This window comes from Haliaeetus leucocephalus, unplaced genomic scaffold (assembly GCF_000737465.1).
Source record: "Haliaeetus leucocephalus isolate CR32 unplaced genomic scaffold, Haliaeetus_leucocephalus-4.0 Scaffold339, whole genome shotgun sequence".
NCBI lineage: Eukaryota > Metazoa > Chordata > Aves > Accipitriformes > Accipitridae > Haliaeetus > Haliaeetus leucocephalus.
Genome location: NW_010972775.1, coordinates 474,441 through 489,565, shown reverse-complemented (window position 1 = coordinate 489,565; position 15,125 = coordinate 474,441). Strand labels below are relative to the sequence as shown.

The following is a 15,125-nucleotide window of genomic DNA, read 5'->3' as shown; positions in this document are numbered from 1 at the left end:
GGCAGCGCTCGATAATTCAGAGGGAAATGGCGAGTGGGGAAACGTGTGAATAATGTCTCATTGGAGCTGAGAGCTGTGACCTGCCAGGGCTGGTATTGATCGAGGTACCGGTGCCAGATGGCTGCTGCCGCGGGGATGGCGGAGGAGCAGCCCCCAGCCTGGGGCAGGCGGCAGGAGGACGCTGCCTCGTGCTGTGCATTGGGGGATTTGGGAGGCTGGGGGCTTTCACCCTGCCCAGGACCTCTCCCACCTGCATGTGTGGCTGCTAGTGAAGGCATATCTGCCTGCCTGGGGCTCTTCATGTGTAACCCTGTTCTCTTTGCTCTCCCTTCCAGCAGCGATGCCGTCACCTGGGCAGACCCCGACAGCTGGAAGCCCCCCGAGGACGTAGGTGACCCCCAGGGCGTGGAGGCAGGGAAGAGCCTTGAACTGTGAGGGGCCGTTAACTCTAAGATGTCCTTGAGCAGCGGAGCTTCCGGAGGGAAAGGAATTGATGCGAACCCGGTTGAGACGTACGACAGCGGGGATGAGTGGGACATTGGCGTAGGGAATCTCATCATTGACCTGGACGCTGATTTGGAGAAGGATCAGCAGAAATTGGAAATGTCGGGCTCCAAAGAGGTGGGGCTTCCGGCACCCAACGCGGTGGCGACCCTACCGGACAACATCAAGTTTGTCAGCCCGGTGCCGGGCCCGCAGGGCAAGGAGGGCAAATCCAAGTCGAAAAGGAGCAAGAGTGGCAAGGACAGTGGCAAGCCAACCCCGGGGACCTCCTTGTTCACTCCCAGCGAGGGAGCTGGTGGCAAGAAGGAGGCTCAAGGACGCTCTGGGGACGGCGTGAACTCGGGCAACTTAGTGCCTGCCGTCACCCCGAAGGGCTCGGAGAAATCGGCCAAGGCGTCTCGCAGCGTGGCTGGCTCCAAGAAGGAGAAAGAGGGCGGCTCATCCAAAAGCAAGAAGGAAAGGAGTGAGGGCGCGGGGGCTGCGGCAGAGAAGGAGCCCAGCGTGCTGCAGCCCCTGGCCCTAGCGGTGAGGGTGGGACAGTATGATGGGGGCCAGGGGACAGAGCCTGCTGCTGCGGAGCAGCTTGGGAGTATAGCTATTGACACGGGAGCTGCGCTCAATCCCTTGGGAGTTAAGTCGGAGCTGGAGGATGGGGAAAGTGAGTGCCGGCAGCTGAAAAAGGTGAAGTCGGAGAAGGTAAGAAAGGCGTTGGGGTGTGGGTGGAGTGGCATTGCCGCTTGGCTCTGGCGGTCGCTCCTGTGCAAGGGACGTGCCACTGTGGGTGACGAGGAAGCGGGAGCTTACAGTGGGACCGTGCGCCCTGTATTGCTGGGGGCCAGCACTGATGGATGGCTGGTGCCTCCTGGTTCTGGCGTGAGAATGGTTTGGCCGTGTGATGTGCCGGCGTCTGGATGCGGCAATGGGAGGGTACCGGTCAAGCCATGCATGGCTTCTGGGAACTGTGCAGCGGCAAATCACCTGCAGTCACTGTGCGTCAGGGTACCATCCCGCCGTACCCTTGGGGATTTGGTTTCTTTGGTGCTGCGGCTGTGCCGAGCAGGTCCAAGCCTCTCTGACTCCTGTTGCTCTGTAGGAGGAGCCTGGGCTGGTGGTGAAGGTGACGTCCTGGTCCTGTGCCCTCTCCAGCTCCTGACAAGACAGGGCAGTCTGTTGGCTGCCACGCTCTGCTTCCTGGTGCCTTCACCCTGTGTGTCAAAGTTCCCTGCAGCTCCCAGAAGAATTTATTTCTTTCTGGTTGCATCATTTGCAGAGAAGGAGACCTTAACGTGTTAGTAAATGTGGGATCTGTGTGGGCGCGCAGGCAAGCACAAGGTGCAGGGTTGACAGGAGTTACCGCCTCGTTTCTTGGTCTGCTGTTGGTACGTGGGCTTTGTCCCACTTGTGGTGACGATCAGCTTCGGGCCGACGCGTTGCTGTGGGTGATTTTTTTGCATGTCGCTCCTCCGCTAACACGCAGCAGTGATGCTGAGCTGGTGAAGCTGCTCTTCCAGGTCACTGGGGGCACAAAAAGCCCCACCAGCGGCCCGTGGCTGACGGGGCGAATGGCTGTGTGTCTGTCTGCGCAGTGTTTGGCTCTGGGTGGCTGTGCAGCTGTTTCTGGATACGGCCGCTGGAGCAGCAGTTCAGTCAGCTTGTTTCTTAGTAATTGCAGCGACTGATGTGTTTTCTGCAGGCAGATGGGGGTGGACTTTGAGTGCCCGGAGTTCTTCACACTTGGAGCAGAAGCTCTGCCGCACTGGCTGCACGCGTGGCGTGGCCGGTCCGTGCCCGTGGAGCCACACGTTTGCCGTGCGTGGGACGAGCGCCGCGAGCGTGTGCGTTCAGGGTGGTTCAGCCCTATTGCCGTCAACGCGTGCTGGGGTGTCAGGAGAATGGCTGGGGGAGTATTGGGGTTCATGTTGCCGTGTTTGCAACCGGAGGCTTGCCGGAAGGATTTCTGCTTTGGCATGGGGATCGCGGTGCTGGGCACTGGGAGGGGATGGGTGGGGAGTGCTCACTGGATTTGGGGGAGTTGCTGAGACCAGTGAGAAGTTGGGGAGATTTTTTTTATTCCATCCGCAAAAAGATAGAGCATATATGGAGAGAAGGGTGGTGGGGATGGTCGGCCATGGGATGGCTCTGGGAGAAGAGCTCCTAAGTAGGTTGGTGCTTCCTCTGCTTGAGAGGAAGACTCCTGGGGCAGGTGACTGAAGCCCGTAAAACTAAGGAGTGGTGTGAAGATGATGTATTGTTTCCTTGTCCTTCCTGGCAGCAGAACCAGAGCGAATGAAACTGGGAAGAGGAGCAGATGCTCTTTTGCATGGTGGACTTGAATGCTGCTGCAAAAAGCTGTGGATGCTCAAAGTCCACTGATGCTCTGGGGCACCTGGGTGGGTTTGTGGAGGAGGAACCCATCGCAGCGTGGGTGTACAGGGCAATGTCTTTTGGCTTGGGAAAAGCCAAAGGAGGGCTGGAGCTTGGGAAGTGGTTTGGGAAATATCTCATCGCGCTTGTCTGTTATGTTCTTTCATAGCCATCTGCTGCTGGCTGTTGTCAAAGCCAGCATGGGAGCCGACTGGACCTTTGGTCATACGCTGCATGGCTTTTCCTGTGTTTTTACTATTAAAGAGTTATTTCTTTTGCTGATGCAGCTGCAGAAACCCTCTGCAGGTAGAAATGCCAAAGCGAGATGGGGATTATGGAGATGGGGACCAAACAGCATGGACCTTGACAGGCTGGAGGAGTGGGCCCATGCAAACCTCACGACATTTAACAAGGCCAAGTGCGATGTCCTGCACCTGGGTTAGGGCAATCCCTGCTCTCAGTGCAGACTGGGGGGTGAATGGATTGAGAGCAGCCCTGTGGAGAAAGACCTAGGGATGCTGGTAGGTGACAAATTGGACATTAGCTGGCACTGTGCCTTTGCAGCCTGCAAAGCCGATCGTATCCTGGGCCACGTAAAGAGAAGCGTGGCCAGCAGGTCGAGGTAGGTGATGTTCCCCCTTTGCTCTGATGAGACCCCCCTGGAGCACTGTGCCCAGTGCTGGGGTCCCCAGCACAAGAAGGACATGGATCTGTTAGAGCAGGTCTGGCGGAGGGCCGTGAAAATGGTCCAAGGGCTGGAACACCTCTGCTGTGGAGAAAGGCTGAGAGAGTTGGGTTGTTCAGCCTGGAGAAGAGAAGGCTCTGGGGAGACCTTATTGTGGCCTTTCAATATATAAAGGGGGCTTATAAGACAGATAGAGACTTTTTACGAGGGACTGCAGTGACGGGACAAAGGGCAATGGCTCTAAACTGAAAGAGACTAGGTTTAAATTGGCCATAAGGCAGGAAAAGTTTTATGATGAGGGTGGTGAGACACTGGAAGAGGTTGCCCAGAGAAGTTGTGGATGCCCCGTCGTTGGAGGTGTTCAAGGCCAGGTTGGACGGGGCTTTGAGCAACCTGACGTAGTGAAAGATGTCCCTGCCCATGGCAGGGGGACTGGACTAGATGATCCTTGAAGGTCCCTTCCAACCCGAACCATTTTATCATCTCTGTACAGATACCCTGTGAGGATGATTCTGCCATTTTACTTGTCTGGATTCAAGTACAACCACATCAAAGAAGGCTCAGCCTGGAGGGTTGAGCCCTGTTTTGAGAAGTGATTTAAGGTCTGGATCTGCGGGAAAATGTGTTGGGTTCGTGCTCAGGAGGAAACACGGGCTGTGTTTCGTCAGCGTCCTGGGGGCAGCTAGATGGCTTTCTGTGGGCGAGGAGAAGAAAGGCGTCTGCATGGCAAGGAGTGGGAAAGCAGTTTTATTTCTCAAGGAAGAGCCTAATGATGGGCTGATGGCTGGGGCAGGCAGGAGGATGGAGGAGACAAGATGGAGGTGGGCAGTGGCGTTGGGCTCTTCCCATCTCCTGAAAGCTGCAGAGATGCCCCAAAAACGGTGTGTGGACTCCAAAGGACAAGCGAAGAGCACAGGTGTGTGCTGGCTGTGGGAGGGCAGCTCCTCCAGGGAGTGCATCAGGGGGGCAAAGGCAATGGGTTCCTGCAGGCCTGGGGACAAACCCTGCCTGGGAAGCGAGAAACTTGCTCAGACCGAAACAGGAACGGCCACGATGTGACTCAGCCCAACGTTTGGTCTCCGGCAGCTTGTCCTCTGCTTAACCCTGTGCTGCTCCCACTTCCGTTTCAGGCAGGGAGGCTGGTCTCCATCTGGGGATGAGGAAAGAGAGACCGTCTCTCCCTCCACTGGCTTCAGCCCAGGGTAGATGACCTCCCCCAGCGTACGTGCAGGTTGAGCAGTCAGCCTCCAGCCAGGAGATTTTGTTGTATCTCCTTGGCTGGATTAAAGAGCACTTCGGTAGCGAGTATTCTTCCTTGACGAGGTGCTTCAGTGCCACAGTCAGCTCACCGTTTGCCCCTCCTTCTGCTTTTGTGCTCTTTAAATATCTCACTGTAGGGTTTTGCAGCCCTCCAGTCCTTGCTGGGTGTAGGAAAGAGCTTTGCTTTGGTTTTTTTTCAGACTTGCTTTCATGTCAGCGGGTGCGTGAGCTGGCATGGTGTCCACAGGCGAGATCACCCTTGCTCCTGTGTCTGACATCACAGCAACGGAGCTGGTGGACATGGCCCGTGGGCTTGATGGGACATGTTTTGCCGGTGTGACCCCGTGGCTCCTCTGGTCGCTGCTTTCCAGGGTGAAGCCTCAGGAACCGAATATGCCAAATGCCCCTTTTCTAGGTGTGCATCTTGGCCGTATCCAGCCTCCTGTTTTGGCATGCCCTGGCTTGTTACATACCCTCCTTGAACCTGATGCCATCAGTATGTTGGGCACAAGCCCAGGGATGGGGCTGATCGTGATGAAACCCGTTGGCAGCATCCCCGACGAGGCCTTCTGCGGTCGGCTGAGCACCTAGCACAGGTTTGCCCTGGGCTGTGCTTCAGTGCCTGGGCAGGTCCTTGCACCAGCCCGTTCTGCTGGAGCCCCAAAAGATATCTGGGGGTGCAGGAGTGGGAGCTTAATACTACTTGCGGCAGGGAGAGAAATGAGCCTGCGCTGACGCACCCACATCCGGAGCGCGTGGACCAGCAGTCAGGTCTGTCCCCGACTCGGCGGGCAGCAAGCCGTGGGTCGTTGGGGATGGCCGGAGCTGAGCTGGGGTTGGGTTTGGGGTGGGGGGGGCACTGGTGTTTGGGAGGGAACGGCTGCTCTCGGTGAGCAGCCACGCTCGGCAAAATGGCCGTGCATGGAGGAGCAGTGCTGGCTGGGCTTGGGAAAGCCTGTTTTCGCTGCCTGCCCCGCTGCCCGCTTTCGTGCGGCTGAGCTGGCCCCAGGGTCTGTTCGCCGGGGCGGCGGGTGCTTGCTCGCTGGCTCTCCGCTCCGGCTTGCTGCCTGCGCCATTGCCCCTGCACCCTGCTCCTTGGCGTGCTGGGGCGGGCTGGCCCGGCCGGGGATGTTAGACATTAAACAAAAGAGCCTCCCAGCTCTTGGCTGCCGCTCCGGCTTTGTTTTGATTGAGAGGTTGTTCAGCAGGAGGAGGGCGGGTTTTTTCTTTTTTTTTTTTTCCCCTCCTCTTCTGACGAGCGTCCAGATGCGACGCTGCTGCAAACAAGGGAAAGGCAAACAGAAGCCGCTGGAGACACGGCTCTTCTGAAGAGCCTCTCTGGGTCACGTGCGCTGTGGTTTTGGGCAGCAAGGAAGGTGGATCTGGTCATGTTGCTCTGCGAGAGAGGGGATAAAAGCCACTGGTGCATTTTTTGCCCTGGATTTTCCGCCCTGAGCACAGCGTGGTTATGCCTTGCGTGTGCTCCGAGCAGAGATCCCCTGCTATGGGTGGCCCGATGGCGAGGGGACATTGTAAGGTGGGGGATGCTGCAGTGGATGGGCCCCAAAGCTGGTCTGAAAATACACTTCTGGTTCTGTGGGAGGACAGCGTGGCATTGGAAGTGGTGCTTGAGCGGTGGCTGGGAGGTCAGATGGCAGTGGAGGAAGTGGGGCGGCTACGCCATGCTGGCGGCAGCTGCCAAAACAGAAATACTCCCCAAAGATACATCCCTTGGACTCTGCCTGCTGCCGCTGTCTTGTCCGGCAGTTTGCAACGTGGCTTTGGTGTAATCTGTGCAGACCTTCGTCCCCTAAACCCTTAGAGGCAGACCTGTGTGGTGTCTTCAGCGCTGTTCCTACAGCTGTGACTGTCCCAGCCTGTCTGGGATGTGGGATGACCCCCCAGGTGCTAGGTGTCCCCCACCCAGGAGTTCTTTACCTAGAATCAAAACATGGTTGCTTTTTTTTTTTTTTAAGCCATTTTTGGTGGGAGGGATGAGGTTTGGTGGTGGATGGAGTGGTGAGGTTTGGGGTGAAGGGGTGCTTGGATGACTCCAGCTTGAAGAATTGAGATCTTCCTAGAAGGCAGTAGCTCTGCTAGGTCCAAGCCCAACAGGAGGTGGCTGTAGACTCTCTTAGGGACATTTCTGTACATTAGATATTGCATTTGCTTCCAGCTTTGCACCTGAAAGAGAGAGTGGTGCTCTGTGTAGAGCCTGGAGACCACCACGGGCTTGATCCCAACCTGATCGTGGAGGTAGCTCCTTGCCACATGGCTGTGGAGATGTGGCTACTAATCCTGTGCTGCTGCTTTACCTTGTCCTGCTGGTGGGTATAATGGGCTCCAGCTCTGCTGTGACCTCTTCTGTCGTGGTATCCCAGCCATTACCAACTTCTTGCTGTCCCTTAGTGCTTGTCCTCTTCTCCTTTGCTAGCTGATGGTGGCAGCAGTACAGCTGATTCACGTTGCTCAGAGCTTCTGGCTCTGCTGTCCGTGCATCCTTTTACGACTTGATCTCACCCTTTGCTGGCAGCTATTTGTGTCTTGCTCCAGTACAAAATGGTTCAAGCGTAGTTTGACCATGGAGCTCCCCGAGGAACGGCATGGCAGCGGGGAGCTGCCGTGCTGAGGGCTTGAGCCCTCTGTGTGCCGAGCACCTTTTGTGCTTGCAGAAGAACCCAACGCACCAAAACAGCTTTTCCCACCCCAAATATCAAGACATTTGATGCGAGGCTTTGGCAAAACCCCAGCTGCTCTGACACGAGTTCCCCATCGAGGTGAGGATGAAGAGGGCTTCTCTGCATTCGAGATGGTGGTTTGGGAAGCCGAGTCGCTTATGTGGGGCAAAGCCAGGACAGGGTGTTGTGGGCTGGTCCCAGCCTTGTGCTTCAAAGACGTGCTTGTGATTTTGACCCAGATGTGATGGATAGTGCCCAAAGTGGATTTCCTTGTCTTGGGGCCAGAGTTTGGATGGAGAAAGTCCCAATGGAGCTGTTTTGGTGAAAACTAATTCTGCTTTACAGCCCCTCCAAAACTCGCTCTGTCCATCCCTTCAGAGCTGGCATTAACCCCATACTTTGTTTTTTTCCCCAGGGATTTTTAGCGCGTGTGGGAAGCCCAGTGCTTGGGGTAGGGACCCGCTCGTACTGAAAACCCCAGGCAGAAGCTGTTTTCCTGCCATCCTAGCGCTGTTTCCCACCCCTTGCTCTGTAGGGCTTGGCTCTTTCTGGGAAACGGCAGCCGGAGTGGCATCGACAGCTCAAGGAGGTGGCAGGGGTGGTGCAGGCAGCTGCCATCTCTTGCCTGCTCCTCTTGCCGTGGTTTCTTTTCTCCAGCCACGCTGGAATCGGCTGCCTCCAGAGCTGCTGACAGGGCTGTGTTGGGAGGCCTTGGGAATTACACTGCTCGTTTCCTTATCGTCCTCGGACCCACTGCCCGGAGCCTTCTGCTCTAGGAACAAGGCAAGAAGGGGGCACGCAGCCAACGTGTGTCAAGAGCTACAAAGGAGGAAATTGGCCTCGTTCACTTAAAACCATGGGGTTAGTCTTAGAGTTTTGGCTCCTGCTGAGAGGTTATTTATATGTGGTTTGGTTTTTTTTTTTTTTATAACCGCTAGATGTAGCAGGCTGGGAGTTTCAGCTGATCCCACCTCTGAAGGTTTTATAAAGGAAAAATTGCATCTCTCCCTGTTTGCTTTCCCAGCTGGCAGCGTTAGGAAGGGCTAGTTAAGGGGTCAGTTAGTTTTGATGCCCAACTCATTGGCGTTGCTGTATCCCATTTAATAGATCGTCGTGCTGAAACGCAGCCCCATCTCTGTCGGAGTGGGAAGCAGGACCTGCGGCTCCCCATCAAGGACACAGCGGGAGAAAACAGAGCCGCGCTGGGAAAGCGGAGAAAACATCTCCCTGTTCCCGAAGCGCGGGAGCAGAATGACAACGCGCTAACGAGGAGGCTGACAGAGGGGGGACGTCTCCTTCTCAACGGGGTCCGTGCACTGCTTCCTTGGCGTGAGCAAGCTGCAAATGCACTCCCCCGATGCTTTGATTAGAGACTTTGATGAAGAGGCCGGCGGGTGATTGATCCTGCTGACTCATGGACCCGATTTCTCCGATGGAGATGGTAACTGCTTGAGATGGGTCAGATTTTGAGGCTAACTGCCTGGGGTAGACTCTCGTGTTTTTTTGCTTTGCTTCCAGGCTGGTGGTGGCTGCTTATTAGCCTAATGACCCCAGTTACCCAGCACCATTTATCTGCCTGAGTGAGATTTCTTTAAAGGAAGATTCGTGCATCTTGAGTGCCGCGCGACCCCAAAGGCTTCAAAACCTGGCGAGCTGCTCCCGCAGCCCTGCCGGGGAGCTGATGCAGGGGGAGTGTGCCAGGAATAACCCGCTAATGAGCAAAGCTGCTCCTCCACCCGGCAGCCGGGGAGGCTGCTGGAAAGGGCTGCGGAGCAAAGCGCTGCCTGCTTTTCCCTTCCTCTGCTTTTAAAGGCTGGCTTGTTGGGGATTTGCTGCCTTTTCCCTGTTTTCTGCAGGCACGGCGTCTGCTGTGCCTCTGCTTTCCCGATGTTTGCTGTGCAAACGCAGTGCTGCGTTGCTCTGCCGCTGCTCTTGAGGATGCTTTGGGCTGGAGCTGTGAAGACCATCTTCCCTGTGAGTCCTTGTGTGCAGGCAACCTCGCATGTGTTGGACCAAAGGGCACCCAAATATTCAGAGCTGATGGCAGGCACCACCTCTGTGCATAAGAGGCAGCTAGTGATTGCGATGGACTTTTTGGAGTGACTCTTTGTGACATTCCTGCCTCGTGGTGATCAGCACCTGGAGCTTGAGTCCTTATTGGGCTGCAAGAGGAAAGCCACCCCAGGTCTCATAGATGTTGAGCCAGCAGCTGGAGTCGGAGAGCTGGGGAGAGCAACCCAGGGCTGGAAAGAAATTGCTGGGCTCTGAAATGATTTAAAGCTACCAGCAGCCTGATGATATGTTGTATTTGGTGACAACATCTGCTCGAGATATTCCTGTCCCTGTTACTCATTCCTGCCCACGGACCAGATCATGGAACTGATTTGATGTAAATAAACACGCTCAGGGTTTTCTAGGGTGAGCTCAGGTTGTGGGCCAGCAATGGGTGGGCGAGTGGGCACGCTGCGCTGCTGGGATGGATGGGATTGCGGGCAGCGCTGATGCTGCCTGGGGCTGGAGATATGGGCTTTGCCGGGGTGATGCTATGCTGTAAGAGGTTGGGGGCTTTGCCTGGCCAGCGGCCTCTCACAGGGCTCGTGATGACTTTGGCTGGCGCCGCTCAACCCAGGAGGGCACGTGGTACCCGTGCTGTCCATCTCTCCTCCTCCCCCCATACCCCCAGCCTTACACCCGGCCTACCGAATGGTGCCAGCTCCATCCCAGCATGCTGCGGATAGGATAAATCCCTCTGCAGGAAGACGTTAACCACAAAGCTTTTATATGGTGTGGTAATGGCACGTGCTCATATCTGCTGATGTTTCCCCTGTGCTTGACACTGAAATTGGTTTAAAACTCGGTAAGTGTCTAGATTTATTTTAACGTATTGTCTGGCCCTTGTTCACTTGGGGTCTCTTGAAGCATGCTGCGATGAATAATGCAGAGAGCATGCCTGCTTTGCAGGCTTAAGCTTTAATTCTGGTTGTGACATAGAGGTCACCACGTTTTACATCCCGTCAAGGGGACGGGATGTGATACAACTCAAAAGCGCTTTTCATTTGGCGCTGAGGCAGCAAGAGGACCTGTCGGAGCTCATGGCTGCCCTTCCTTGATGCGAATGCTGGAGGCTCTGTGCCTCAGTTTCCCCCCATCCTCCACATGGACCAGATGCTCCCCTGTTAGGCATGAGCATGGACTTTGTCAGGGAGAGCACCCGAGGTGCTCTGGGTGGAGAAGGCACCATTACAGCTACAAATCCTGTGGTTGTGTTTTTTTTTTTTTTTTTTTTTTTTTTTTTTTTTTTTTTTTTCCCAAGCCAGAAAGTAATTTCATTCCAGGAAGCTTGCTCCCCCAATTAGCTATGTAAATGCAATGTTGTGATTTTTTTTTCCCCAGGTGCTATGCAAATGAATATCATTCCCAGACGCACTCTGCTTGCCCACCCATCCCTCCCTCCAGTTGTTGGGATGCAGGTACACTGCCTTCTGCGCTGGGAATGGCCCTGCTCATCTGTTTAACAGATGGATGTGGCTTGTTCCGGAGTGAACCACGTGCCACATGGCTGGTGGCCACCGTCCTCGGTCTCAGCCCTTGAAAGAGGACCCCGGAGCCAGGGCTTGGTCCTGGGTTCAAGCCTGTCACTGGCCGGGCTGGAGGAGGGAGAGCTGCATCCACCCAGCTGCTTGTCCGTGGATGGTGGCAAGTGGAGGTGTGGGGTGTGTTGTCCAAAAGGGGCTTGTTCCCTGGGGAGGGCATCCCAAAAATAATCGGTACCGCTAAAGCTGGTGTCGGTGCTGCATCACCAGTGTGGTGTGGTGAAGGGGCTGTGATGTCCTCGTGGTCCCATGCCAAGCACAGCGTGTGCCAAGAGGCGCGGTTAACGTGACTATTCCAGCTCCAAGTGAGTATTTCCAGCTGGCACTGCCCTGCCAGCTTGGGATCCCGATCTGCCCTCCCCAGCAGGACACGCAGCCCCAGGTCTCTGCTCCCATGTCCCCTTGACCCACCATGGCGTAGGCACGGAGAAGGGAGCAAAGCCATGGGAGAGAAGGGGGGACATCGGTGCCAGAGCTGAGCTCCGGCAATCGAGCGGGGAAGGGAGGCTTGGGAGAACAGGAAAGAGCCGGGGCCAGGCTGTGCGTGCTTGGGGGCCGGGAGAGATCGCTTTCGAAGGCTGAAAAGGATCTTTTAAGGGGAGGATGGCCAGGTGCCAGTCAGCTCTTTGAGGTGGTAACTAAGTCATCAAGAAGACCTGGCATGTGCTGGCGAAGCCTCTCCCGTCTGGGTGTTGGGGAGACGAGCAGATCTATAGGATGCCTTGTAAGTAGAGCGACGTTTTAGGGTTTTGAGTGGTGTTTGCTGTTTCTGTGGCTTGGAGGGAAGGAAGGCAACCGTGTATATATATCATAGAGCAGAGCAGTTTGCTAACAGGAAGGTTTCTTTTTTTGCTTGGCATTAACATTTCAAGGTACAGGAACTCTTTAGGTATTTAGTGTTTTATGGTCTTCCAGGCTGGCTATTAATACTCTGCTTTGTGTACAGGGTGAAGGGAGCTGGAGGGGCTGAGCTTGAATGTCCCTTTGAAGGAAACCAGCCTATAGCCACGAGAGGAGCATTGCTTAGCTGCCCTGACCTGGGGGAAGAATTAAAGCCCCTTGCTAGCAGGGAGAGCGGGTGGTTCAGCTCTTGGGCAGTGCTCTGCAGGGACTGGATCTTGCATCAAAAAATCAAAGGCTGCATGTGAAACCACCCGCTGGCATAAGGGTGACCGAACATACCATGGCTTTGCCGGATCGCTGCCTGGTTTGTTTGTGGAGGAGCCATGTCCCAGGAAAAGGTCCTGTTTTTGAGGGGCTCACAGCCTGTGCTCCTCTCTGCTCTGTCCTACAGACCAAGAAAACAGGAGCCGTTGGTGTTCCCTGTGATAGATAACTCTGTGGTAGCTAATGGTAGCTTGGATCAGCTTGCGTCCTATCCATGTGGTCTCTGTAAGTAGGTTCAGCGTTTACCTGTTCTTCCAAGGGTGTGAGGAGGTGCATGGCATTAAAAAATGGAAATTTTGGGATTTCCAGGCTGTGTACTCAACAGTAGTGCCTTGGCTCCTGGCAGGAGCACCTCCCTCTGTGGGGCTCTTCAAAGGCAGAAGGCACAGTGGAAAGGGTAGCAGCAGATCCGGTTCTGGTTTTTCTTGTTGTGTGAATGGAGGCTGGTTTGGGTTCCCATTGCACCGCTTCCATACCCAACGTTCCCAGCATGCTTGAGCCCTGGGGTCAAATGCATCTGCCTTCCCACAGGGAAGGGGCTCTCCTTGGCCGCTCTTGGCTGGCAGAAGAGGACAGGTGAGATGCACCACATCTTCGTGGCATCCTGATGGTCTCCAGCCTTTGACCGCAGGAATGAGTGCGACCAGACTTGCAGGTGCCTGTTTCTGGGCAAGAAACCAATGGCTTCAGCCTCCAGGCCACCAAAGCAGCCAGATTTTCTGGGCAAGGGGGGGATTCAATTTGGTGCAGATCCCAAGCTGGTAGCACAAGGAGCCTGTGATGAGAGGTTGGCTCCTCTTTTGAAGCCACCATCATGAAGCGGAGCATGTCGGGTTGGGGGGGGGGGGGGGATTTTTGGCAAATTGGGTGTTTCTGGGCACAGAAACCTGTGTTACAGTGCTGTGCTTCGCTCCTTACCTACTGCTCTGCCGTTGTGCGTTGCCCAAAAGCCTTTGGGAACCATCCTGCCTGGTCAACCCGTTTCAAATGTGGCACTAAAGCAGTACTCGGTGAGAGGTGCCTTGGCAGCCCACGTCAGCTGAGCGATTCCAGCCTCCCACCAGTGACTGAGGCCATTAAAACCCAGACTCCTCTGGGAGCTGATGGTCTGATACGGGAGATGGGAAGAGAATTGCTTTCAGTTTCCTATTGATCCTAACGAGCTGGTGTGGGAGACTCGGATGTCCCGGCTGTGTTGGTGGCTCTTAGCTCCGGCAGTCAGTGCCGCTCTCAGGTCCGCTTTGCTTCTCAGTTCTAGGAAATTGAATAAAGAGAAAACCACTTAGGAGGATTTTAATCAGAACTTGGCAGAAGAACTTAAGGAAACCCAAGAAATCTTCTGACAACCATGCTTCATGCTGAGGTTACCGATGAATGGAAAGGGCAAAGATGGGGCTGTGGCTTGGGTGGGTTGGGTTTCTTCTCGCCTGCTTAATGGGATCACATTAGCATTCCTGCCCCCCCTGGGCTGGGTGAGAGGAGGGAGAAAATAAGCCTTCAATGTACCGGAGACTTGCTGTCTAATGGAAATGAGGCAGAGTCCTCTGGGAGCAGTTAATGAAAGTTGTCCCAGACCTGCTGGAGATGGTCATTGTGGCTCAGGAGAAGATTGCTTAATTTATAGTAAGACTGATCTTGCAGATTGGGGCAGTAGTGTGATACGGTTGGATTTCTTCAAGAAGTTTACCTTGACAGGCTTGAGGAGTGGGCCCATGCAAACCTCATGAAGTTCAACAAGGCCAAGTGTGAGGTCCTGCACCTGGGTTGAGGCAATCACCACTATCAGTGCAGACTGGGGGGTGAATGGATTGAGAGCAGCCTTGCGGAGAAAGACCTAGGGATACTGGTTGGTGACAAGCTGGATGTGAGCTGGCAACGTGCGCTTGTTGCCCAGAAAGCCAATCATATCCTGGGCTGCATCCAAAGAAGTGTATCTGGCAGGTTGAGGGAGGTGATGCTCCCCCTCTACTCCACTCTCGTGAGACCTCACCTGGAGCACTGCATGCAGCTCTGAGGTCCCCAGTGCGTGAAAGAAATGGACCTGGTAGAGCAGGTCCAGAGGAGAATCGCAAAAATGGTCAGAGGTCTGGAACACCTCTGCTGTGGAGAAAGGCTGAGAGACTTGGGGTTGTTCAGTTGGAGAGGCTTTGGGAAGACCTTACTGTGGCTTTTCAGTATATAAAGTGAGCTTATAAGAAAGATGGAGAGAGACTTTTTACCAAGATCTGTAAAGACAGGACAAGGGGCAACAGTTTTAAACTGAAAGAGGGTAGATGTAGATTGGAAATAAGGAAGAAATGTTTTTATGATGGGAGTGGTGAGACATTGGAACAGGTTTCCCAGCGAAGTTGTGGCTGCCACATGATAGGAAGTGTTCAAGGTCAGGTTGGACGGGGCTTTGAGCAACCTGGTCTACTGAAACATGTCTCTGCCCATGGTAGGGGGTTGGACTAGATGGTCTTTGAAGATCCCTTCCAACCCAAACCATTGTATGATTCTATGGTGTGAAGTTGGTGGTGATAATGGTAAATGCTGTTGGGAGTGAGAAATGCTGCTGTGAGGTTCAAAGCCCTTGTGGGTAATGTCCGGGTTCAAACTGAGGCATGCATGAGGGGTGTCCTCTTGCTTGGACAAACCTGTTGCTATGATGGGAGGTTAATCTCAGCTCTCCGGACCGTCGCTTAGAGCTAATGGTGAGTTTCCCATAACATCTTCTCAGCTCAAGTTTCTCATTATGGGATTTGGCTCAGTTGTCACTCCTTCTGTAAATTGTTATTTTGGAAAATTTGATTAAAAATCCATTGAGTAGTATGAGTATCTTGACCATTTAGGGGAATGAGAGCTCCAGGAGCAGTTCTTGCGTGTGTGTCCTGC

General features: G+C 54.6%; 1 protein-coding gene across 1 annotated transcript in view; it reads left to right on the top strand.

The window, feature by feature from the left end:
- The first annotated feature begins 337 nt into the window (after positions 1–337).
- The window catches only part of ZNF609 (zinc finger protein 609), a 59,333-nt gene continuing 44,545 nt past the window's right edge, over positions 338–15,125 (top strand). Inside the window, exon 1 of the mRNA XM_010571541.1 lies at positions 338–1,200. Coding sequence (XP_010569843.1) covers positions 454–1,200 — 747 coding nt within the window. The 5' untranslated portion in view covers positions 338–453. The remainder of the gene's footprint in view (positions 1,201–15,125) is intronic.